Source organism: Zootoca vivipara, chromosome 7, assembly GCF_965207765.1.
Source record: "Zootoca vivipara chromosome 7, rZooViv2.hap1.1, whole genome shotgun sequence".
NCBI lineage: Eukaryota > Metazoa > Chordata > Lepidosauria > Squamata > Lacertidae > Zootoca > Zootoca vivipara.
The window spans coordinates 34,672,283-34,700,162 of NC_142590.1; the positions used below are offsets into that span (position 1 = coordinate 34,672,283).

The window sequence follows — 27,880 nt, forward strand, 5'->3', positions numbered from 1 at the left end:
GACAAAATTTGCAGTAATCACATCCTTTCCAGAAGTGGTTTCCTTTCCAGCTCTGCATGGAAGCACAAAACTATGGTAGCTGCTGTCAGATCAACAGCAGCTGTTACTAGTTATGGAACAGCATTGATAATACTGCTTGGATCTTTCCTGGCAGCTTTCTTACATCATTTTTCAACGTGAACTATAGCTCGTAAGCACACATTATGAAAATGGAAAGAAACACCTAGAATTTGTTTTTTGTTTGATGGAGCTATGCTGGGTTTCCCTTGGAGAGTGGCTAGCCTCCCAAACTTAGGATAAAGAAATCTGTACAACGGGTGGTATTCAATGCTATCACTACTCAGCATAGATCTATTGAGGTTAATGGACATAACTCAGGTTCATTTTAATGGGCAGAATTCTAACGAGTATAATTTAGTTCGCTACAATTCAACATGAGGATTAGACAAATAGGATATGGCTATCAATTCTGAGCACCGTGCATGCTACTGGATTTTGTATTTTGTACGAAAGCCTCTGTATTTTATGTGCTTGCTGCACAGGGCTGGCTCTAGGTAGACCCCTGGTGGCGCGGTGAGCCAGGGCGGCGCGCGGCAAAGCCACGCGGAAACCATGCTGTGCCCTGCAAGGGTGGGGGCGCCGGAGCGATCTCCGCCCCTCAGCGCCAGGGCTGCCGACCTGCTCAAGACTGCCCTGTTGCTGCATCAGCACATGAACATTAGCTGCTGAGATAGCTCAGTTGGTACAGCATGAGGCTCTTAATCTCATTTGGCATCTGGTGCAGAAATTGATATTCTGAGAATCTCAGTTAAGATTTAAAAACAAACCAAAATCCAGAAAACCAAAACTACAATAAAAGCTAGATACAAAACCTGAAAATTTCTTGTTCTTATGATGGTCCAGATAACCTTGAAAACAGGTTGGGCAGTCAGGGCCGGCCCAAGTAATTTTGGCACCTGAGGTGTGGGCACACTCACCCACACCCTGCCAGGGAAGAAAGAGTGAGTGAAGGTTTACATCAGGAACAAGAGCAGGGGGAATAAAGATCTACATCAGGAACTGCTGCCCCTGTAGATCCTGCTGCTTGAGGCAATTGCCTCACCTTGCCTCATGGGTGGGCCAACCCTGTGGGCAGTATATCTGGCAACATCTTAGAAAACCTGAACAGACTAAACTGGACTTCCGGTTAGAGTGGAGCTTCAGTGCTCTGTAGAGCTCCTTGGCTGACAGAACCAGCATTATGCAAAAACAATCAGTTTGATTTGTTCGCACAATATATTCCAAGTGCAGAACTTAGGCTCCACTTGCTACAGTATTTATAGCAAGAAAAACTCTTGCTCAGACAAATGTTTTACTGCTCTATTGCTGTCTTCACCTAAGTATGTTGAACTCTCATAATTTGCTCTGTGGCTTACAATAAGAACCAATACCAGTCTTATACTCAGTGTTCATTGATTTTACAGCTACAGATAGTAAAAATGCAGCTGGATTTAGTGTTACTTATCACCGGATAATCACGCTCAGTTGTTAGCCCAGGAAGTCGAAGTTAAATCCCAATTAAATTGAAATGTGAGAGGAAAGAACTTCCCTTGTGGACCCAGCAAAGCTTTAGCCCTTAGGTTATTTTTAAAACTCTTGTTCTACCAAATTCCTTTTTAGCTGATACTTGATACCTTTTTAACATGAGCTTTATTAACAGTGATGAAGTGCAACAACTTCACAGTCAAGCAGTTGTATCTGTGCTGGCCACCCAGACAGCCACCCTTTCATGGCTTTGTTGTAGCTTTCTAGCATAAATAATATAGGTCTAATGTATCTGAGGTCCTCCTTAGTAAAACACTTCACTGTTTTTGCACATACAAAACCTATTTATCTGACACATTGGACCAGGAAGCTGAGATTCTCTAGAGGAATGCTGCACACATATATTCTTTGCCATAAGTAGGAATTATTATACGCACACTTTAACACAGTATGAGCCTTTAACTTTTTTTTTAAAGCTTATGAGGTAGAGAACAGGATACTTTTTTACCTCTTAGTATTTCTCCGGAATGATATACATGGCCATAAACATTGTGCCAAATCCCAAAGTACCTACTTAGATTCTATACAATCCTTAAGACAGAAGTCCTTTATACGTAAGATTTGGTCTACTATTCTTTTCGCTGAATACCATGTGCATAATGGACTAGTTACAACACTAAATACTGAAGATAAAAGTAAAGGGGCCCCTGAACATCAGGTCCAGTCGTGTCCGACTCTGGGGTTGCGGCGCTCATCTCGCTCTATAGGCCGAGGGAGCTGGCGTTGGTCTGCAGACAGCTTCCGGGTCATGTGGCCAGCATGACAAAGCTGCTTCTGGTGAACCAGAGCAGTGCACGGAAACGCCGTTTACCTTCCCGCCGGAGCGGTCCCTATTTATCTACTTGCACTTTGATGTGCTTTCGAACTGCTAGGTGGGCAGGAGCTGGGACTGAGCAACGGGAGCTCACACCGTTGCAGGGATTCGAACCGCCGACCTTCTGATCAGCAAGCCCTAGACTCTGTGGTTTAACCCACAGCGCCACTGAAGATAATGATGGCATTAATGAGGCAAACTTGGCATATATGAACTGCCTTTCTATACACAGGCAAGTCAAGTGAGCAACAACTGAGACAGCAACGAACTCATCCTCGATTTCTTAAAAGGTCCCACGTCTCTTTAACAAGTTCTTCTTACAGAACTTGATGCAATACATGTTATCAAACGTAAATCAATAAGTGTATTGTAAGCATATCAGTAAACCACATGCAAAACTATGCTTCTAGAATATATTAAGTTATATACAGCAAAGTCGTCCCATTTGCACAAGGAATTCTGCTTCCGCAGTGGAACTTCACTTGCCTCTCCTCCCTCTGGCACATACCCAAATCTGTTCTGGATTTCACCCCAACTTCCCAGAGCAGATTTGGCAGGGTTGGGCACAGTGTCACGCAGAGAGGGGGGAGGGAGGGGAAGTTCCACTGCGCATGCTGATCTCTACTGCCAGCCCTGACTTCCTATCTAAAATAAATACATGTAGCTGCATTTAGAACATAATCTTGCTGACAATTACTTTCCCATCCATTTCTGATAGTGCATACTTTGTAACTTGCACACTTGCTAGTCAAATATTTTGTATCACATGCCGGAGTCTACACTTCATTATAAAATGCTCATATGCTTTGCTGTGCTATTAAAGTCTCCAAATTACTTAACACTGGTATTTTGACAAAAACCTGAAGACAATTTGATATAGGGTGAGGAAGATTTTCCCCCACTTCTGTCCCAAATGGCAACAACATCCTAGCCTACCCAGGTATTTGGTGTATCTCTGCTTTTCTGCATCACCAGATATAAAAAGAGTGAAGGGCCCATACGTGATCTAAAAGACAACGATGCAGGACTGGTCCAGGTTTTTGTTTTGATCTGTTAGGCAAATAGCTCTTTGATTGTATGCTGAGAAGCGTAACAATCACATATAACCATCAAGGGTTGATCAGGATACGATTTCATCATGTTCATTTGGAAGATCAGTAATTCAGCTATCACGCTATGGTGCTGATCATTATCTTGATTACAGAAATCCCTTATCTTACATAGGGGTTCAGTTCCAAGGGTTACACAAATATACACAAAAATCACACATAGTCATACCCTTGGAGCCACCCCATGGCTAATGGGAGAGGGAGGGAGAGGGAGGAAACATCCCTAGCACTCCCAGAGCTGATGTGCCAAGCTCAGCAAGCAAGTTGGAGAGCTTCAAAACTCTTTTTGTGCTTGGTCCACTTGGACCAAGTGGTGGTGGCGCTGTGGTCTAAACCACAGAGCCTGGGGCTTGCTGATCAGATGATCAGCGGTTCGAATCTCTGTGACGGGGTGAGCTTGCGTTGCTCGGTCTCATCTCCTGCCAACCTAGCAGTTTGAAAGCATGTCAAAGTGCAAATAGATAAACAGGTACCGCTCTGGTAGGAAGGTAAACAGCATTTCCGTGCGCTGCTCTGGTTCGCCAGAAGCGGCTTTGTCATGCTGGCCACATGACCCGGAAGCTGTATGCCAGCTTCCTTGGCCAGTAAAGCGAGATGAGCGCTGCAACCCCAGAGTCGTCCGCGACTGGACCTAACGGTCTTGGGTCCCTTTACCTTTTACCACTTGGGTTACCTGCTGTGAAAACAGCTTTTAAGCTCTCTTGCAGACTCTGGAAGGCCAGGGATGCTCACATGAGATCTCATGGGAAGTCACATTGTTTCACAAGAAGATCCCAGAGCTTTCCAGAGTTGGTATGCTGATCAGGCCTTGCTCCACAAGCAAGTCGGAGAGCTTAAATGCTCTTTTCATAGCAGGCACAAAAAGCGTTTTTAAGCTCTCTCCTTTGTCTGGGACTTGACTTGCACAATTTCAACCAGCCCACCTTCATTGATGAATGTTTGAAATTCCACATGTCAAATGTTTGTAAGATGAGGGATTACTGTAAATACTATCCTGAGACTCCTCATTTTCATCATTAACTAGTAGAATTCCCTTTTCACCTATGAACAAGCAATACAAAAATCTGTTGAGCACCAAAATGGTAACAGTCAACCTTTAATTCAACAGAAGAAAATGGGAAAGTGCATCTTCTTTAGGTGTTCACTGCAAATGTCAATTGAGGACAGCAGGAAGGTCGGAATGCATGGAGTGGTGGTTCCTGGAATGTGAGTGTCCTAGGCTTGTCTCCATGCTTAGCTGGCTGTGGATACCATACCTGGAAATGTACAGTCTCAAAATAAAGAAAAGTATATATAGTCTCACTTCTTATTTCTTAAAGGTGAAGATTTATACTTATAAAGGTTTTCACTAACATTTCAATAGAATGATGACATACTATTTTAGTAGTGTCCCCAATTTTTATTTAATTTTTTTTTAGAAGAAAAGCCAAATTATCCCATGTTTTATAAACAAAGGCAGCTTATCCATGGAAACCAAACCTCTAAAAATAAACATACCTTTCTGTTCTAAGTTTTCTTCTGTTCCTGCCAAAAAGAGACTGCTTTACTTATGAAGGATATGAATATCTGATTATGTCACTCTCCAGGGGATGTTCTCAGGGGCTAGGGTACTCATTACAAAATATATAAGCTTGGTACACCCAAGTACTCCAAATAAGGACAGGGTTGCAGATTCAGCACATTGAAGGGAAGCAAAGGTCAAGCACAGAAAATCAGTCTAGGTTCAAACATCATCCAGAAACAAGATGGGGAAATAGTTCAAGGTCAGTACAACAGGGAGGTCAAGCAAGGTGCAGCAAAATAGAGAACCTAGAATCAGGAACAAAGAGCTAAAGACCCATGTTGTTTCCAACAACTAGACGACTCAAGAGGGATGCCTTATATACTGCTAGCTGTGGAGTAACAGGTGTGGCTTACTCACAAATAGATTCCTTACTTACAAGGAGGATAACTATTCTGGGTCTGCAGACACATACTGCACCATTGTTCTTTGGCCTGGATCCACATACCTTGGTGATTCCTCTTGAGGAATGCAGGGTTGCTGCACCTTCTGCTTAGGGAGTTCCAGGGCTTCCTCATCAGGTACCAATCCAGAGAGCCCCTCAAGGAGATCCTCACCATTATACTTAGAGGACTGTCCTGCTCCTCAAGGTCCTTGTCCTTGGGTGGGGTGGGGTGTGCAGATTGCCACCTGAGGACTTCATATCAGGTCAGAACATGGAATGAAACCAGTGGTTTCATCTCTTAGAAAGAAAGCTCAGGCTGCAATCCTAACACTACTTACGTATGAGTAAGCCCCATTGAATTCAGCGGGACTTACTTTTCGGTAGACATGATTAAGCAGGCACCATCAGCATTACTAGTGCCCTGCCTTAAGGGGGTAAACACATAGTATAATAATATATTGCTATGGCTATATGTTTAAATAAATATTGTTCTTGGTGAGACAACATTACAAATTTAAGCATGACGAAAAACAGACTGACCAGATCTAACTATTAAGTAAAAAGCAAAATACGTTAATTGACAAAACTTAAGATGTATATGTTGGCTGGTTTCTAACTTAATACATATTACTAATTGCAAAAAACCAGAAAAAAATACACTAACAATTCTAATTGAAGTCTACTGGAAAAACAGCTTTAAACTAACTCTTATTCTATGCCCCCTTAAAGTGTTTTCCCTGTGCCAAGAGTCTCTTTTTATACATAAAGATGGATGTAGTGTACCAGCAAATCTCATTTTACTTGGTCTTCTCTAGAGGTTGGCCACCCACCACCTTCTCCCCCTCCCTTATTCCTGTTGATGAAGTGCCCAGAAACAAATGACCTGAGATGGAATAAAGTGTGCCTCTTCCATTTCATGTACTCAGTTGCAGAGTCTTTCTTTTTGGGCATGCTTACCCGCACCACCAGTGCCTTTTTGCTCAGTTCCCTCCTGGTTGGTAGGAGGGCTTAGAAAACCAATGTGATCTCTAGTGCAGGTGGTTGTATGTCATCAGTAAGCAGCTCCTCTCATGTCTCTGTGCAGTCCCCTAGTACAAAATGGTTCACTGCCTTATATAGAGGAGGCTCCTGTTATTGTGACAAACTTTGCAGAACTTTTCATCCCAATGCAGCCATCTGATTTGACTAGTAGACCTGGCACACAAACAGCCCCTATTCAGCTGTTCTACCTCTCTCCTTTCCCAGCATGAATATTATCACATAAGGGGGAAAGCAGGGGTGAAACTTACTGTCCCTGCAGGCCCTCAGATGTAGCCCCCCCCCGAATATCTGTAGTGGGCTGCCTGCTCTACCCAGGGTTCTAAATCACTGAAGTAGAGGAAACTTCTTCTTCAGTACAGATGTTTAACCATCAACATGCGAAGGGCAGTAGAAGAAAGCAGGTCTAAAAGACTCACCACAGCATTAGGGTAAGGGAAAGCAAATAGGACTATGCTTTCATGAAGGCTGAGGCATAGTAGTCCAATAACACTTTAGTATAAAGAATGTACTGTGGTACCTCGGGTTACAGGCGCTCCAGGTTACAGACTCTGCTAATGCAGAAATAGTACCTCGGGTTAAGAACTTTGCTTCAGGATGAGAACAGAAATCGTGCTCCGGCGGCGTGGCGGCCTCATTAGCTAAAGTGGTACCTCAGGTTAAGAACAGTTACAGGGTAAGAATGGACCTCCAGAATGAATTAAGTTCTTAACCCGAGGTACCACTGTACTATGGATGTAGGATTGTTTTTCTTCTTTGTGCATGTTGCCATAACAGGGAGCAGAAATTTCACTCACTCTTCAAAACAAAGCAACTGCCACCAGGATTGCCATCTTGAGATAAAGATGCATAAGAATGAAGGTTGTATTCAGCTCAAACATCTTCTCAATTAGGGGTATGTGTGCGCACACACACGCACATGCAAACCTAAGCCATGCTGCCATGTTCTTTTTAGAGAGATGAGGCTTTCTCCTGGAAACCTTTCCAAACAAACCATACTTGTTCTGTCTTTTTCTAACTGTACTGTCATGAACCTTAACATTTAACATGCTAACTGAGGCCTGTAGAGCCTGAGATGTAACTTTTGTTTTTTGTTTTTTACAGTTTCTCTGAGCATTGCAGGGTCTGACCTTGGGGTGAATTTGCTGGGACATCCACTCCTGAGAAGATTAGCAACTGTCTTGAATGTTTTCCACTTTTGAATAATCTTTCTCACTGTAGAATGATAGACTTAAAATTGGTTGGAGATGGCCTTAGAACCCTTCCCAGTTTCATGGGCAGCAATGCACTTGCTTATCTAAGAGTATTGTGTCATCTTTCCTCCTTGGCATTGTGTTAAAGCACACCTGAATGATCCAGACCATCAAACTGCCAAAACTTCGGTTTTATAGAGGTGGGCACACTTGCTGATGATCAATTAAGCAAGAGCATTTTATTAGCAGCCCCTATCTGCTACTTAGACTCTTAATTCCTATGGAAGCAGGAAGAGTGTACTTAGTTTTTCACACATATTTCTCCATCTTGGCTTTACTTCTGTTAAATAAATCATGACACGGTATAATATGTCATGTGTTGTTGTTCATCTAGGGTTGTATTTATCTAATTTTAAGACCTGCTAAGGAACAAGTGATTGCTATTATGTCCCGATATGTAAAATCACAGAATTCAAATAGGGTGCACTTTCTTTTCCCCATGACTGTATGTGAAGGAGAAATGTCAACATTGCTGCTGCTAAATTATCTGGGGTTTGTTTGGTTTAGAGACTTGGCTTTCTAACATCATTTGGGGCAGCTGTTAAGTCCCAATGTCTTATATGCAGTTACTCTTAGTTAAAATAGATGAAGTGGTTTAACAACTTCAGTTGTTATGTGAAGTTCACATAACTTGTGTGCCTTTCATAAATTCCACTCCTGATAGACACGTATAAATAGAAGCTATTCATTGGGGAATAACTGGTCAGCTTTAAGAATCTCAGGAGCTATATTAAACTGGTGCCGGAAAAAGTTGGAAAAGAGATTTCTCTTGAGATAAGAAACTGATTCCTAAAGCAACAAACATATGGACATGTGCTTCATTGAAAATTAAGACCTGCCACTAACTCATGCTGAAAACGAAACAAAATAAAAAAAATCCTTCCAGTAGCACCTTAGAGACCAACTAATTTTGTCATTGGTATGAGCTTTCGTGTGCATGCAAACTTCTTCAGATACCGAAGAGTAGGTGTTTTCTTCAAAATTACCAAATTATACTTCTATCACTTCTACTGAGTCTATGAAGGTGTGTGAGTGTGGGGAAAGCAGAAAGTAACTCATTATTATTGGGGGCAGGGAAGACCATCACTATAGCAGCTACCCACAACAGCCCCCAAGTTGAAAGGTAGCCCCCAAGTTGAAAGGTATTTCATTTTATGTCTCAATTAGAGGGTGTTTTTTTTGTAAATGATGCTAGCCCCTGACTTTGGATTTTGGGATCTTGCTGCTTTCATCAGCAAGGAAAAGTGAGTCTTATACTTTGAAGCAAGGTGAAAGTCAGCACCATAGACAGAAACTTCAAAACAAGCCAACAGCCACACACCCCTCCAAGCACAAAGCCTGAAGATGGACATTTAAACTCTTCCTACGTATGTCAGGCCCTGCTTTATTTTAAAACTTTTGAATATTTATATTTCAGGACAATGTTATTTTTAAAGACCATAAGCAGAAGTCACAATATTGCTAGTCAACACTGATTCCTTATTGAAATCTGGTGGAAAGGTGGGGCCAGCCTGAATGACTTGGTAGACGATATGAGTCAGGGGAATGGAAGGAGTGGAAGTTATCAAGTGCAACCTTTCCTTCCCCCATAATATGACTGTGCAGTCCCAATGCAGGGCCCTTAAAAGAGCAATGGCTCTTAACCAAAGTAAACTTAAACCCAAGCCTCATATATTACATTTTTTGTCATAAGCATGCAGTGAGAGTTTTGAAATACAGTATATATATGCTAGTCAAATTGAACTTACAAAGATGTCAAGAGCACAAAAACAATTTTAAAATGTACCAATAACTTGGAATATTTAATACTTCATTTTGAAGAGGGAAAAAAACCTTTTCTCTTAGCCGCCCATCTCTGTAGTTCCCTTATTTCCAGAATCTTGCCTAATTTCTTCTCTGCTTCCCAGGACACAACACTGCTATTCAAAATGTTAGAGATCCTATCATTTGATTGGCCTAAGCAAACCTTTTGAGTCTTGGGCTACATAGAGTCAAATATACAATCACTGTGAAAATAACTCTGAAAGCCATTACTCAACATGGTGCTCACAGGTGTCCAGGATTTTTAATCTTAATTAATCTGTTTTTGTTGGCATCCAGTTATCATCTTAGACATGGGGATAAAATGTACTATACAGCACAGGAATAACAGCAGTGATCAAGTGACTAGTACAGCTTTGTTCAGTCCTGAACAGTCATTTCTGCTAGTCCTTTCCTCTCCCCCTGCCTGTTTCTTCTGCACCCAATGGGCTTCCAGGGGAGGGCAAAATAACGGTTCCTGTTCCATTTGCAAAGAGATTTGGAAATTAGGCCAAAGGCTGCATACAATTAGGCCTAGGTTGCTGATCCTCTGGGTTAAGGAAACCATGTGTTTCTGCCTTGTCTTTGGTTATGAAAAAGTTGTATGGAGCAGCATGTGTGCCCGCGGCCACACCACTGTCTAGCTTCCTCTATCCCTCAGACTGGATGGCCCCTGTGGTCTCTTCCAACTCTGTGATTCTATGATTCTATGTGAGTCTGTCCCTAGTATAATAGATGCAAAAGGTTTGAGGACGGCACAGTAATGTTCCCCCCTTTTTTACATGTTATGTCAATATTTAAAGGTTTCTTTTAAAAAATAGCAAGGACATCATCTAAAAAACATATAGTAAACAGTATGGCTAATGCTCTTCTGTTAGCCGTTTTATGACAGGGTCAATTTTTAATGATATTCTTAGTAATGCGACAGATAAGCCTGTGTGCATTAATCATTTCATTTATCTGACTTATCGCTGAAAAATTATTACCTGAGGTTACAAAGATGTTTCAAAGAAGCCGTCTAAGACAACCCTGTTTTAATAAACCTGGCTATGGCATACTTGTGTTGTTTTACTTTATCAAGTCCAAAAACTGGAATCTAAGGCTGGCTAGAAAGCTGTTTTATATCAAGCAAAACTCTTATCATGGGCCTGGTAATACAAAACATGCATTTTACAAATGCATTAAAAAACCCCAGCTTCAGCCAAGTATTATCTTTAAAAAGATGCCTATATGCTACCAAAACAATGAAGCAATGTTAATTTTGTGAGCAATATGCTTTGTATGTGAATCATAACATACAATGCCATGTCTACATCACTGGTTCTGTTAATGGACAGTTGCACTTGATTTTGGCATAGGTAGTATCAGCCTGTTCTCACAACAAAGGAGTTATCTAAATTAATACAAATGCGGAACAATTCCAAATGATAATAGTTGCTCTGCCACGACATGGGTAGTTTAATCTTTGACCTCAGGGTATAGGGTGGTATATAAATTCAATAAATAAAATCAAAAATAAATTTCAAGTTCAAAACTAGGCAAGGCTGTCAGCCTATAATGTACACAGTGGAGCTGGATGAGCCTCTTTTGAAACTTGGGGGAATTGGAAAAGCGATTGCTGATGCAGTGCAAGGACCTGTTGTTGGAACTAAGAGAATAGTTCCCACCACTATGCAATCTGAACAAAAATATTTCAAAACAGGACATGAACCTGAATAAGGAAGGTGAAAGTAACTTGCCCCTGCAATTGCATGGGATATAAATGAAAACTGGTGGCATGGGCATTAGTTGCCTCAGAACTGAAAAACCATCTAGATAACAAGGGAGTGGATAAATGTTTTGCTTTCCCACAGAAATAACCATGCACATTTTTTTGCTGTTAACAAGATCAATAAACTTGCCACATTGTGAAGTCAATGTTTAACCCCGTTTTACAGCAATTGACTTCTGATAGGAACTCCTACCATTACATTTCTGTCACTTTACTTACTTAAAAATGGCCAGCACTGTAGCACTGTATATGGTTTTAATTTTCGGAATAAATGATGTAACACCTTATAATCTTTCTTCTGCACCCTTAATGATTTTGTGATGAAGTAATATAAGTTGCAAGTGACCTCTGTAACTACCACTCAAGACCATAATATACACACTGGCTATGCAAACTATATTATCTTTACCTCTAAAAGTCCTTTCGAAATGTTCTATGGTTTATAGCAGCAGTGAAAGGCAGTTCAGGTCACTAGGGATTTATTCCCCTTTTTAATGTTTTTACTAGACTGAATAAACACATTCCCAAAGATTGAGACCACTGGCTACTCCAAAGATCGGTGAAGCACAGGGTAAACTTGTTTAAGTTGAAGTCTGCAAGATTGACACTTCTTCACAACAATGGGCAGCTTTGTTAACTTTAAGTGGAACTGGTTTGGGCCACATAGCTTACAATGTGCCCTGTTCCATCGAAAGCAATAAATGAATCTGGCATTACTGGCTTCATATTGAGTTTCAATGTCATCTTCTTCACAAGGCTGTCTGTTATAAAATGTTCTCATTAATACCATGAAGTCACCCTGCCCTGAGCCCCCAAAACATTGGTTGCAGTATAATGATTGTTTTCAGTTTTTGGAGAAGGCTCAGAAGGAGAAGTCAGCAAGCCTTTCTCCCATGGAAATAAAACTGGAATTCTTGTGGTGTGGAGTGAGAAGAGTGTAGAGCATGTGGCTTTATCAGATCAGCCTCTCAGTTCCTGATATTCAATCACAGATAAAAGGAGCAAACCTCAGACTTTGCCTCAACTGGGATGAATCAGCAATCATTTTAAAAATTCAATAAAGTCTCCCAAATCTTTCAAGTCCATGGTATATGCATGACAGAGTAGGATTAACGCTGGACTTCTGGCATAGAAAACATCTTTTTTGTCATTTTTTGCAGTCCTTACCAAAACGGCCATCTGCATTAAGACACCCACAGTGGAATGAGTGGTTCTGTTTTGGGGGATTTAGGTATTTGTTGCTGTGATTCCCCTCCCCCCTATGAGGAGCTTGTTTGCTTGTTTTATAGCCCACCCCATTCTGAAAATTGTGAGTAGAAAACAAAATACAAAGATCCTATTTTTATCTCTCGATAAAATTCCACAGTTTGCCAACATGAGTTGGCCTTAGAAGGTCTATCTGCCCACTGTGGGCAAGGTAGGATTTTGCTGTAATGGAAATTCAGATGTAATGATGCATTCAGAGTTTCCGCCCTTCAGCCCTGTGGCTTTCTTGGCTACCCCCGAGTTTAAAAAACTATGCATCATGAACCTATCAACTTTCCAGAAGGGAACACCCCAAATTGCTCAGCTTATTACTTCCTTCCACTCCCACACATTATTAATGAAATTCATCCCTACAGTCTCAAGTGCTAACCCCTACATGAATTCTGCCAATCTGTTGAGTTCCTAGGATATCCAGATTTAATTGTTTTTGGCCAGTTGTTATTAAGCAACTCTTGCAGCGATTCAGTAACACAGAAATTGTGCTCAAGGCAAGCACATACAGAACTGGCTTCAATGTTCTGAGATGCTCAGCATACAGAAATTACTAACCTGTAACATCCTAGCTCACGCTTCACAGTTCTACACAGCACTAGAGTGGGTTTTCTAATGCACACAACTTTTTAGAAATGCTTCTAAATTTGAAAATGCACATGGTGGAGACATACTAGATTTGTGCCTTTTAATGGAACCTAACCTTGAGATTTTGTATTGGAGAGCCATTCTTGGTTTAATTTAGTTAAACTCTTAGTTAAATTCTATGGCCAGATAACTCTGTGTGTTCCTCTTAGTTACGGCAATGTAAAATCCTTCAAAGCTTTCAGTGAGCTTGCTTCTGATTTATACTGGTGTAAGTGCACCATCAAGTCTAGGATAATGATATAAGAAGTGGAAAAGGAGAGGAAATGACATGAAGATGGAAAAGGTTTCAACCCATTTTCCCAGGCTAAAAGTATTTTCTCCCCTTTTAAGAAATCCTCTTATCTCTTGGAATCTGCTATGCCATGTCTGCTGCTGCTGCTGCTGTTGTAGCACCAGACTGTTCTATCTCTCTTCTGACTGCTGATCCATCATGGTAGCAGCCAAACAGCTTGAAGATTAAGGAAGTAATACAGTTCTAAGGCCATTAAAAGAGTAGGCTGCTCTCTGGGTCATGGAAATTATCTGAGATTTCAATGCGTGGCAAATAATGGATTACTACTGGGATATGATTTTAACACTTTGGGGGTCAAGTCTATTTCTTGGTAGTTAGAAGGAAGCATTGTCATCGTCATCATTTTTATTATTTTTAAAGGGCTGCCTTACAATGAAAAAGACCAATGGTTATTCTACAGTGCAATACTATACATGTTCACTAGGAAGCAATCCCACGGAATTCAGTGATGCTATTGGACTCTAGCCTTAACCTAGAATTCAGGATATTGTGTTATAAATGTATCATCCCTATATTAGTACATCAGAGAAAGAAAGCAGGATCAAGTAAGGTAAAGGTAAATGTACCCCTGACCAGTCACGGTCGACTCTGGGGTTGCGGTGCTCATCTTGCTTTACTGGCCAAGGGAGCCAGCGTTTGTCCGCAGACAGTTTTTCCCGGTCATGTGGCCAGCATGACTAAGCCGCTTCTGGCGAACCAGAGCAGCGCCCAGAAACGCCATTTACCTTCCCGCTGGAGCGGTACCTATTTATATACTTGCACTTTGACGTGCTTTTGAACTGCTAGGTTAGCAGGAGCTGGGACCGAGCAATGGGAGCTCACTCCGTCGCGGGGATTCGAACCGCTGACCTTCTGATCAGCAAGCCCTAGGCTCGGTGGTTTAACCCACAGCGCGACCTGTGTCCCTTCAAGTAAGGTATACTATGACAAACGTTGCTAGCAGCAGAATAGGAAAAGTAAAATGTTCCCATATGACTTTACAAGCAGATGAACTACACATAACATACTACTTGGGAAGTCAAAGATTTCTACATGAGCAAAGGGCACAAATGAGCCACACTGCTTGCCTCATACCAGTCATGCTCACTTTCTCAACGTGGCCCTCCAACCTCTGTATGTTAAGCACTAAGATGCCACCTTCTCAACATGATTGAGGCAGCCAGATGCAATGCCTTGATCCAGGCAAGCAATTATATTTAAGAGCATTTTTTGTTATTTTTACTGTTATTTTAATATGTTTGTATTTTAACATTGTATGATATTTAAATCTTATTTTTGGCACAGTTGGGAGAGGGGTAGCCATATTATTCTTTTTTTGTTTTTAGTCAGAAGCATCTTGTGGCACTCTGAAGAACAAGACGGCAAAAACTTCATTAGATTCATGAAGTGTTATCTTTAATTAGCAATAATACATATGCATGGTTTTAGGGTGTGTGTGGAATGTAGCAGGTGTGTGTCAGAGGAAAAGGAAATAGTACAAAAAAACTAAACTGTGACAATAAGTAAAGATTAAATGTATGTAAAATAAGCACAGTGACCAGTCCCAAAGCAGTGTTGATGGTAACACAAACATCCTGTCATTGCTTAGCTAATTAACACCTGCAGTGGGATTAAAAAAACTTGTTATCTCTCTTCAGCTGATAGAATTGAACTTGTCCATAAGTTGTGATTTCATTCTTCTTTCAAGAATTCTCACTTTTAGGTCACCAACAGAGTGTCCTGGGAGGCTGAAATGTTCTCCAACTGGGTTTGTTAGTTGCTTTTATAAGATTGTTTAGCACTAAAGAATGGGAGAGGAACGGTGCTAAGTACCGTAGATCTTTCTGTCGGCATTTCTGCTTGTCTGACAGAAGGATCTCCAATCCTACCCAATTGCTTTGGGGGTTCTCCCAACCATCTACAGTGGTACCTCGGGTTACAAACGAATTACCGGTAAGTTCATAACCAGAGGTACCACTGTATAGTGAATTTGGGGGAGGCACAGAGTCTGTGGGGAGGGGAGGGTAGGGGAGGGGAGAAAGCCCTGTTGTATAAGCAGGAATTGGTTAGTTCAATCCAGCCCAATGATACAAATGCTAACAACTCAATGTTGTCTTAACATTTCTAGTCCTGTTCCTCTGTCATATATTTCTATTACTGGTAAATGGCGTCACAATTTCTCCACTCAACCAAAGGGAAACCATATAACTGTGCATTAATACATTTGTGCAAGCACTCTTGCAAATATTTAACACCAAGCAAGATTCAATGTACATTTTACTTGTTGGATCAGAACCTACCAGCACAAACTAGATGCATATCAGGATATGGGCACTATCTAGTTCAACTGAATTACTTTCACTTGGATATCAGTTTTACCTGGGAAATCAACCACATGTCCTGGGCTATGCTAGGTTCTAGGTATGATAGACCTCATTCATATACCGTATTATGCCCTCGTGAACAGCTGCTACTGTGGGAGGCAGAGCATGCATATGGCAGGGATGGAGGTATTAAGGTTCTCTCTAGCTTCAACTCTTCATCACACTTATGGGGAGCAATCAGAAAAAGTACTGACTGATCTGGGTCACTTAACAATATCTAACTACAGTACTGCACTTTGGCTTTCTTTCTGTTAAAGCCACTTGAATGGGTACTTATGGAAAATAATACGTCATGTTCATTGCTACTGAAATCCACGATTCATTATGGCTTAACACAACAAACCTCTCTCTTTCTAGCTTGAGACCTTGAGAGTTCAAGGATTTTGAATGAGGGCATTACAATGTATAACTTTGTTCCAGTCTGGACACTCAACTCCATATTTAGCACCTTTCTTCCACACTTTTCACATTAGCCCAATAAGATATGTGGCTGAATTCTCAGCATTTCCCTTAAATAAAGCGGTGGGGTGAAGTGAGGCTCCCAATAAGATAAGACCAAGGAAGCAGCACAGGAGGTGGGGGCATTTAACCATTTCATCATGCACTCTTCCCCCAAGCACTACTATTTGCAACAAAAGGGTTACATGTTATTAGCACTCACACTGCTCCCAGTGACAGATCTCCCTGTGCTATGTGTACTTTGGCCCACAGTTACAGAGAGAGAAAGTGAGAAACCAACATTTATCAACTCTGTTATGCTGCAAATTCCAGAAGAAAACTGACTCAAGCAAAGTAAAAAAACAAAACCCACACAACTCCCAACCTTTAGTTTAGTTTTACTCATTTTTCATGTTCCTTCCCTCTATCAATCTACCGCACCTTGATTTAACAGTAAAACATAAAGTAGATGAAGGCAAAGCATAACATGACAGAAGTTGTGCCTCTTCTTACATGTCTCTTCTGGATGGTCAAGGAAAGCAAGCATATACCGGCCATGGGATTTTTGTTCAAGGTCATAAAGCTAGAAGAAGGTATGCTACTAAGTGAAAAGAAAATGCTTTAAGTAAATGGAATACTTTTTATTTACTGTATTTGCTTGCCTAACACCTAAAGATGCATTTTTGTGATTTTTCATTAGAAACGATAGCAACATGTCACTTTCTTCGTTGACAGCCTTCCCCAGACTGACACCATTGTATTGCAATAGATCCTTGGTCCACTTTGCACAACACCACCTTTACTCAAAGGTACGGTAAGTCTCTTTGAGAATTGCAATCAAAATATTCCTTATCCTGCACAATGTATTTAACAGGCCTGACAGCATGAATTGTTTGATCACAGAGTAAGAATGGGAATATTTAAAATCAGAGTTGTCCCACAGGAGATGCTGTTCAGGGCTAATTAACCATCTACATCACCTACTTCAAGCAAAACAATTTTATTTTCATGTTGCTAAATGATTTAACAGCATCACATACTTTTTTTTTAAAAAACCATGCTAAAATGATTATCCACATTGCAGTATCGTAATATCATTATTAGTGTTACAGAGTAAGTTAAGATAGAATTATTATGTGCAAAACCCTCAAGCAATTAAGGCTGTAATCCTGTGTACACGTAAATTGGAGTAAGCCCTATTGAGGTTTACTTCTAAGTAAATGTGTTTAGGATTGAGCTGGAAGCTTAAGCGCAAATACACAAAACTAGGCTCTGTTAAAAATCAGCAGGAGTTCTTAGAAAGTTAAAGTGAATATGATGGCAAAACCATTGTAACAAAAGCTTTCAATCATTGACAGTTCCCTTTTTCTGCATATCTTTTTAGATTTTTAATCAAGTTGAGATTCCTTAATTTTACTGGTCAACAGTAGCTTAATTGAGTAGCTTAATTTTACTGGTCAACAGTAGCTGCCATAGTATAAACAGTACAGTCCAAATGAATCTTATGAAGGGGTTCAGGTCTGTGCATATGCAAAAAATGTGTATACTCAACCCCTCACCTTGGAACCACCTCTGTGTGAGCACCCCTAGCCTTCCAGAGCTGGTGCACTGAGCGAGCCTTGCTCCCCAAGCAAGGCAGAGAGCTTAAAAGCTCTTTTCATGCCAGGAAAACCCACCATGAAAAGAGCTTTTAACTCTCTGCATTTAACTTGCTGGTTTTCAACGAGCTGGCCTGTAGCTTGTTTGGAGTTGTTGGACCATATTAGGTCCGTTGTCCCTCACTGATCATCAGAAAGCCCTGTAGCTGAGTTCATTCTTAGGTCCTTCGGCTCAGGGCCTGTCAGGAAACCTAGATGGATTTCCTCAGACACAGCAACAAGTGAAAGGTCAGGATCAAAGCTTTGAACAACACATAGTGTGGTTAACAAGGGTGGCAGTGCTACCTGGTTCTGGCTCCTCCAAGACGAAAGCTATGTCATTCCCCCCCCCCCCCAATTCAGATCGAAGTTAGTTTGGCGGGTGGGGGAAACACATCAGAACACAGTATTTCACAAGAAGCAACAGGAGAAACAAGATAATATGGGTTGTGTACACCGCTTCTCAAACCAGTGGTGGGAGTACACTAGATTCAGTCTCAGCAGGAAACAGGAGGTTGTACACAGCCAAAGCCTTCCTCTCCTCTTGCATTTGACCAAGGCCAGTGTGATAGTAAACACTATGGGTGTTATTAAATTAAATAGTTGTGCAGACACAACAATCAGTACTAGCGCAAAAGGGTTTTCCTTCATGCACCATGCAACATTCCCAAATCTGCTCTGGAGGACTGGGGGAACCCTCAGAACAGATTTAGGTTGTATGTAGCGGGAGGAGAGGGAGAGAATGTTCTGTTGGGACTTCAACTGAATATAATCCTGTGTTTGTAGGATTGGATTCTAAAATGCTTTGAGCTGTAGCCTACATTTCCCTTTGCCCACAGCAAAGACTAAGAAAAAGCACAGTCTCCGCAAGCGTCTGTCAAAAGTGGGTAACATCTCAGGTCTGTCATCTGCACTCTTTCCAAACATTCAGGAGAGTTAGGGTGGATTAAGGACCATGGAAGCAAGCAAACAAATTTGATTTTACTGACGGAAGAAGCAGTCTCTAGCTTGGGCATGACCCACTGCACAACTCCTAGTGTGTGCATGCTTGTGTGAATATATACATATAATAAACTTAAAATGATACCACAAATCTATTCTTAATGTTGAATTCACAGCAGAATACATACAAACTATAAAATTACTTTTTAAAAAACACTACATAATTAATTAACATAGTAAGTATTTAACAACTCACGATGTTCCTGGACTTGCTGTTGGTGGAGGACCTAGAGAAATGAGATTTAAAAAAAAAAAAGAGGAAGAGGAGTAGTACGTTAGTTTTTACTAAGTTTACAGCAGGATTTTTTTTGTTTTTGCTGAAGTCAATTTTAATTTATTTTATTGTCCCAAATTTTTAATATAAGATTCAAAGCTATTGCTATGTATTTCTCTGCTATCAATAGGTATACATTTTGCTCTTACATCACTTAATATTTTAATGAGTGCATTCTATAAACAATGATAGACGTGTGTGTGTGTGTGTGTGTGTGTGTGTGTGTGTTTAGTACAGTTTGGCTTTCACTCTGCTCAGTATTGTAACCCCAGCATATGATATGAAGGCACATGAGGCCACTACCTTGCTGAAGCTAAACAAATTTGGGTCTGCTCAATGCCTGAATGGGTGATTATCTGAGAACCATATGTAAGGCCAGCTTGGATTCCATGGTGGAAGAAAGGCAAGATATATAACAACTACTATAACAGATTACATATTCTTGTGCCTAAGGGCAGAAGTAGCCCACTGGCCAGCAGTGCTAGGGAGAAAACAAAATGTGATGTTAAATGCACGCAAAAATGTTAAAGGGCACATTTTGAAATTACTATTTAAATCTAGCCTGCAGAGGCTGAGGTCCTCAAAGCAGCATCAGGATGGACGTATCCTGGGATTTATTTCTTTTGCTGCATTTTGCATTTAGCCATGGGAGAAAAGCTTCCATTGACACTGATAGCATCACCTGTGGGAAATGGCTTCCCCACCCAAGCAGGACAGCAAGAAGAGAAAACATTAAATCTCTGCACACCAATATCCGCCCTCACGCCTCCCCTCGGGTGGGCGGGGTTTGCGACACCGGACGGGCTTACCTGGCCGGTGCCACCCACCTGGGCGACTTGGCCTATGACGCGCCCCTGGCTAGGCAGGACAATGGACGCCTGACCGGGGGGGGGAGGGAGCAAGGCCAAAGAAAAGAGGCTGACCACGTTGAAGAAGCCTCTTTGTCCTATCTTCCTCGTTGGAGTCAGGATCGTAGCAGCACAGGATCGTAGGAGCTCAGGTAAGGACCTTAATTCAGCCTCCATGGGACCTCGTTTCGACAGCGGGCGCCCCGCGGAGCCCTGTTGGGCTGCGGGCGCCCAGGAGAAGGCCAATATCTCAATGCTATCCTAGCCTGTGTGGCTGATATTTAAGTAATAAAAAATGCTTACACATTTAATATAACATGTAGTTTGGCTCTAAGCTGTGTCTGCCTCCAGCACTGTTTGTTTAACAAGCTGTTTATAATGTAACAATATCACAAGATTCTCAATTACAATGGCTTGTATTAACATCAATCAGATTGCAATGGCATGTATTAACATCAATCAGATGTAATCTGAAAAGTAAATAATTGAATAAAGTGATAAATCTGCTTGCTTTGTCATTCTGAATATGCAGTTTTGCTCAGTTATGTCCTGTATTAACTTGGTTGGGCATGATGGGGAAACATTTATCAACTAAGAGATGGCATTTGCCTCCATTTTTACCCAACTTTTCTTGAAAGAGGAACTTTTCCAGCAAGAGGGACTTCTTACCGAATTTCACAAACAGTACCCCAGTGGTAGAAACGGTTTTCCTGCCATTTGTTGCCACACACTGAAAGTAGCCAGTGTCTGTGGTATCAAGGTTTCTTATTCGTAATCGAGATCCATAGTTTGTCGCACGGAAAGATATCCTTCTGGGTTCCTGTACAACGGGAGCATCATTTTTCAACCAACGCACAGATGGAGGAGGATTTCCAGAAACCCTACAGTGCAGTTCTGCCGTCTGGCCTAAGGTAGTGGTGATATTGTTCATGGGCTCATCAAGCTTCAAGAAATAATCTGTCAAATACACAAGGAAGAGGGATTAGACAAAATAATTGCTCACTTGGACACAGTTTTAAACAAATCAGTTTCTTGCACCCAAGAAATTCCTATTCAAACATAAATAATGTATTCTAGCATATCAACTATGAATGAATCTCTTTTCCTATCAAGAAAGATTTGTGGGTGTATATCTATTGCTACATACAACACATACAAATATGTATAGTAGTATAAGGGAAAGTGTCACAAATAATCTACTGAAGATGCTGTCATAAAGCTGGCTGTTGGAAGATCTGTTCTGTCTGTTTCATATTCCAAATGTGCTCATGGTTATGTTATTTAGACAGTATAGATAACGGCTCTGCTTTGCCTTATATAATATTTAGCTACTTCTGTCACTGTTCACCCAGCACACTTATTTCATTTTATTGCTATATGATTATTATCAGATTTCTGAAGGTGGAAACAATTTGAAATCATTTGAAACTTACATTTGTTACCAAAGCTAAGCTTTTCTTCAATAAGTTTAACAACCAACATATTGAGTATGCATTTATATCTATCTGCATTTTTAAGAGGCTACAGGTGGATATAAAATATTGTGTTCTGAGTGTGAATTGTCTTCTTAGCCCAGCAGATGCGTTTCAGGTGAAGGCGAATACCTAATTTGAAAAATTAATTGCCTTTGTTTTTTTGTAGCTTTTTATACATACTCACCCTACGTGGGCAGGAAATGTTTTATTAAAGCAAATCTCTTTTCCACTTTTGGAAATGGTCTCCTGTTTTACCTTTGTTATGGTAGCTTTATTTATCCAAGCAATGTTGTTGAAAAGGTAAGCTGCCCAAGAGAACAACATAAGAAACGCCCTGCAAAGTTCATCTAGTCCAGCATCCTGTTCTTACAGCAGCCAACCAGATGCCTATGGGAAGCCACAACTAAGTTTTCTAGACCAGATAAAACCCAGCTCTCTAGCAAGTTATACAAGCTTGACCTAGGGTAGTGCTGTGGTCTAACCACTGAGCCTCTTGGGCTTGCTGATTGGAAGGTTGACGTTCAAACCCGCATGACGGGGTGAGCTCCCACGCTCTGTCCCAGCAACTCCCAACCCAGAAGTTCAAAAGCATACAAGTGCAAGTAGATAAATGGGCGCCGCTGTGGCGGGAAGGTAAATGGTGTTTCCGTGCGCTCTGGCACTTGTCACGGTCCTCCATGCGCCAGTAGCGGTTTAGTCATGCTGGCCACGTGACCCAGAAAGCTGTCTGTGGACAAACGCTGGCTCCCTCATCCTGAAAAGCGAGATGAGTGCCATACCCCATGGTCACCTGTGACTGGACTTAACCGTCCAAGGGTCCTTTACTTTTTTTCCTTACAAACTTCACCACTCATCTGTATATACATTAATATAATTTTATGGTAGCTGTAGGGCTTCACACATAAATGAGTAGCATGAAGTAACACTGGCACTTTAACATTTAGCAAGCACTTTAATATTCCCAATGTTCAGCTGAATAGGCACGTATCTCTGGATGAGATCTGGTCAGAAAACAGATCTGTTGGTTCCTTTCAAGAATGATTTTCTTAAAGAAAAAAAAATCCTTCCCCCTCTCGAACTAGAAATCTACCCACTTCTGATGTTGATGCATGTATTGGTTTCATTTTCCAAAAGACCTACATCCTCCATTTTTTCTAGCTTCTTCTTCTTCTTCTTCTTCTTCTTCTTCTTCTTCTTCTTCTTCTTCTTCTTCTTCTTCTTCTTCTTCTTCTTCTTCTTCTTCTTCTTCTTTGCATTGCATTAGGATTAAAATTTCCCTTATTGGATTTATGTTCCTTTTTTTGGCTATCAGTCCACATCAGAGATGCTTATTTATTAATTCATATTTATACTGTCTACAGACCAGTGATAAAAGGAAAGATGTAGCAACCAATGAAAATATTTCCCTAAATAAGGAGAAAAGGGGACAAATTATAATTTACTGTATTGGCCTGAATAAAAGCCTCACTCCCCCCCAAAAAAATTCCGACTGCGAAAAGTATGGCTTATATTTGCGACCTTACAGTATGCAGCCAGGTGTGTGGGGCAAACAGCACCAGGAGCGTGGCAAAGCGGTACCCGCCCCATGCATACTCCCCATGCTCTAGTTATCTCCCGCTTGGACTACTGCAATGCGCTCTACGTGGGGCTACCTTTGAAGGTGACCCGGAAACTGCAATCAATCCAGAATGCGGCAGCTAGACTGGTGACTGGGAGCGGCCGCCGAGACCACATAATACCGGTCCTAAGAAACCTACATTGGCTCCGAGTACATTTCCGAGCACAATTCAAAGTGTTGGTGCTGACCTTTAAAGCCCTAAACGGCCTCAGTCCTATATACCTGAAGGAGCGTCTCCACCCCCATTGTTCAGCCCAGACACTGAGATCCAGCGCCGAGGGCCTTCTGGCGGTTCCCTCCCTGCGGGAAGCAAAGCTACAGGGAACCAGGCAGAGGGCCTTTTCGGTAGTGGCGCCTGCCCTGTGGAACGCCGTCCCATCAGAGGTCAAGGAGATAAACAACTACCTGACATTTAGAAAACATCTAAAGGCAGCCCTGTTTAGGGAAGTTTTTAATCTGTGATATTTTAATGTATTTTGGTATTTGTTGGAAGCCGCCCAGAGTGGCGGGGGAAACCCAGCCAGATGGGCGGCGTATAAATAATAAATAATAATCTTCTCCCCCACGGCTGGGAAGGGAGAGAGCAAGGAAGGGGGAAGGCCGCCAGCAACGCAGCACAGCTCCCCCTCCACTGCCCCCAGTATGCAGCCAGGAGCAGTCAGGGATGGAGCGGCTTATGTTTGGGTATCCCCCCCCCATTTTAAAGGTGTGTCTTATATTTGGGTGCGGCTTATATTTGGGCCAATACGGTATATATAAGCTTCATACAACTAAACAAAACTATGTACAAACAAAATTACTATGTACAAACAGTTATTTTCCAGTTGTGCCAATGTTTTCTTCCATGCAACACAACACAATTTAACTGCTGCCTATCTCTATTAATTTCCTTCAAGTATGGCACGTTTACTCTTTAAATCCAAATTTAACTAGCTTCTCTCTTTAAAAGGCCACCTTTCTTGTCCAGATGTTCAGATTCGGTAGCCAATAGCAAATGTTGTTCCTGGACACCTCCACTAAGTATTGTCCATAAAATCCAACCCAGCTAAAAGTCAAATCTCAAAGGACAAATTTGTAAATATATGTGCTTCTTTCAGTTACAGAGCTACTGCAGAACTGTACTTTAGAAGGCAAAGGAGGTGATTAAAGAGACCTAATTTTACAAGCTTTTAACACCCAAACACAATTTTGCCCATGTATACTTTGGTTTAAGGGACCCAGGTGGTGCTGTGGGTTAAACCACAGAGCCTAGGACTTGCTGATCAGAAGGTCGGCGGTTCGAATCCCTGCAACGGGGTGAGCTCCCGTTGCTCGGTCCCAGCTCCTGCCCACCTAGCAGTTCGAAAGCACATCAAAGTGCAAGTAGATAAATAGGGACCGCTCCGGCGGGAAGGTAAACGGTGTTTCCGTGCGCTGCTCTGGTTCGCATGACCTGGAAGCTGTCTGCGGACAAACGCCGGCTCCCTCGGCCTATAGAGCAAGATGAGCGCCACAACCCCAGAGTCGGACACGACTGGACCTGATGGTCAGGGGCCCCTTTACCTTTACCTTTACTTTGGTTCAGAAGTTTAACTTCATATCAGAGACTTTGCAATATCATGAATACTGTGGGCAAAGAACCCACAAGGGGCTAGCAGTATATATGATCACCATTTTACTGACGAAGGTATTATAGCAATGAAGACAGTTGACTACCATTTTACAAGTAAGCAGGGGGAAGTGGGTTCACCACTCACTTAGGGGTCCATATAATCTCGCATCATGCTTTGAACACTTAAAAGAAAACTCATTGTTAAAGTATAGCCTGAGTCAGATCCTACATTCTTGAATTCCCACAAAAATCTGTGTTTAATAAAATCATACTAATAGTGCACAGCTTCTGAGCAACCGCATTCAAATTTTAAGTATTAGATTTCTTTATGATGCTGAACTTGATTACACTTCAAAGAGAGTAATTTAGCTGCTTTACAGTGCAATAGAGTCAAAGAGGGAAATATTAATTTTTCTATGATTGTCATGCTGACAAGGGTATAGAAAACTAACACAGAACATACAGTATTTCTAAAGAAGCACGGGTGAGGAACAATTAACAGGGTGCTGATTTGTTTCTGACACGTCAACAAATAATGGATAATTTAATATACACTGTTACAATATGGTTGCATCATCACAAAAACATAGATATAAATTTTACAGAGATGTAGCTGCATTCAGATGACTAGATATAGATACTGTATAAGGAATTGTCATACAGAATCAGACCAATGGCTTACCTAGCCCTTTGTTGTTGTGGGAGAAAATGGTTGCTTGTTGTATATCAGCAATGGGTAAGGACAAAGCTTGCGAAGACTGTGCGTTGGTCAGCATGCATTGATCTACACACATAAAACAAAATCACGCACAAGCGTCTTCCAAACACTTACGGACCCATTGTTAAAATCGTGTTTATGGAAGACAATCTTACTCGGCTACGAGTGATCGCCAAAGAAGAAGGAGGACAAAGCAAACAATCAGCAGGGATACCTATTTTTGCCACCCCCTTCTCTCTCTCACACTTTCGTCATTCATTCATTCATTCATTCATTCATTCATACTTTCACACAAGCCCCCAACCCGCAAGTCATCCATTCACACACCAAGTATACACTCCACCCACCCATCCATCATTCATTCATTATCTTACTCTTTCTCACACACATTCTTAAGTTTCCCTCCCACCCTATGTCTGCCTCTTATAGTTCCTTAGTCTGACATAGATAGGTTTACTTGGACATTAAGTCTCAAGGAGGCATTTCTTAAGCATCTTCCCAACACCATTATGGAGTTTCCCCCATTTCAGGACTGCACCAAAAAGTATGGCAACGCACATAGTTCCCAGTGGAAATAAAATCTTCACAAGAGGAGCTTCTGTATCACTATGTCACACTTGTGGTGTGGTGTGGAAGGCCACGAGAAGTCATCACAGAGGGCAGTATCTTTCCTCTGCATGAAGTGTAGCAGCTAGAACATATTTCTAAAGGATGTTACGCTGCTCTGTTAGGCTGAGTCTCCAAGCTCCAATGCCACTGCAGGGTTTAAGGAAAGGAAGAGAGATCCCTGAGTGCTACCAGATGCTGCACACAAAAGGCCATGGATTACCCACCTGATTACAGTGTCAGGGAGATGCATTTTCAAGTAAAAACAGGATTTCCCAATTGGTGTGTGGAGGAAAGGATGGGGCAGCATTGGGCAAACCTGAGTTCTGCTGCCTAGGTTACTGTGTGCAGAGGGGAAGGGAGAACCATAGTGTCAAGATGGATCCTCAGAAGCACAATTGTTTTATTACTGCTTCACCTGTTCTTGACATGAACACTGTCATTGAAAACAGGTTGCATAATTTAAATCCTGACCCAAATTATATCAACAACCCTTTAATTGTTTTTGGCTATGGCACTCAAGCTAATAGCTACAGAATACACCAATTATATGTCTGAACTTAGGAGGATTTAAGGATGGTACCATAAATTAGTTAGCATTTTCTTCCTTTAAAAAAAACATATATTCACCTTTGTTTGATACCAGGCATGTATGACGACATTTTCAGAAAATACTTTAATGTCAGAAATTTTGAGATGAAACCAGAAATCTAAAATTTAGACCACATATAATTTGATAACAAGTCAATTTTACTTTTCAATTTGTTAAAACAATCTGCTCCCAGTCTTAAACCCTAAATGCCAAGTTTCAACCCACAGAGACTTTTTTCTTCTTTATGCTTGAGTTATAAACCACTGAAAAATGCTGACAGACCCTTACTGTAGCAGGCCTAGTGGGTGCCCTATAATGAACTTCTAAATTACTTGAGATAATATCTAGAAAGCTTGGCCTTAAATATGTTTCTGGTTTTGAGGCATTGCCAAAGAAAACACTGCACATCATAAGTCACCTTCATGAGTCTAAGAGTATAAACTGGAGACAAAGAATGCAAAAACTAAATATTAGGTGTCTTTATTTTGTAACTTTCCCCCTCATTTTTTTTTATGGAATAGTGCTTTAATACACAGATAAGTTTAAGGAGTTCTGAAACCACAAAATGTGCATTGTAAGAAGAAATACGTGCATTGTTAAAACAGGAAAGCTTTCAGACTATTTACTACTTTAAGTGGTGGCGTCCAGGTGCGTTTTAAAGTAAAACTGCCAAATTCTTGCAAAGGAATTTGAATCTTTGTAGAATTACTCTAACTTAAACTTAAGTTGCAACTTATTCTGATGAACATTTGGCATGCTAAGGCAAAAGCAAAAAGCTCATTATCATTGCTAATGCTGTTGTTAGTACTACCAGGATGTCATGCTAGAATCTGTTCCAAGCTATTCAGCTGCAAAAATAAGAATTGAATGCAAGTAAAGAAGCTTAGTTCCTCTTTTCCTTTTCCTTGGGGTAATGAAGATGGCAGCAAAAGAGGATACAGGAGCATCTTTTAAATGAATCATTTAATCATATCGATTAATAAAAAAAAAGGAAAATGCAAATTGACTTTTCAGACAACAGAATAATGCTTTTTTATTATTTGGCAACCCACATGAAGCATATCAAAAAGTTAAAAGAGACACAAATGGAAATATTTGGTCATCAGCATTTTAAGCAGGAAGCAAAGGCCAGCAACTCATTTTGCTCAGCCAGCTTGCTTTTATTTTACCAAAGTTCTCAATGAAGCATTCATAGAAAGCTTTATC

At 41.1% G+C, this 27,880-nt stretch overlaps 1 protein-coding gene across 2 annotated transcripts in view; it reads right to left on the minus strand.

The window, feature by feature from the left end:
• ROR1 (ROR family WNT receptor 1) overlaps positions 1-27,880 on the minus strand; it is a 157,356-nt gene that overhangs the window by 14,539 nt on the left and 114,937 nt on the right. For both annotated transcript variants that reach the window (XM_035121572.3, XM_088673949.1), the window contains exons 3-4: positions 20,744-21,031; positions 19,149-19,179 (exon numbers count right to left, since the gene is read on the minus strand). In XM_035121572.3, coding sequence (XP_034977463.2) covers positions 19,149-19,179; positions 20,744-21,031 — 319 coding nt within the window. The remainder of the gene's footprint in view (positions 1-19,148; positions 19,180-20,743; positions 21,032-27,880) is intronic.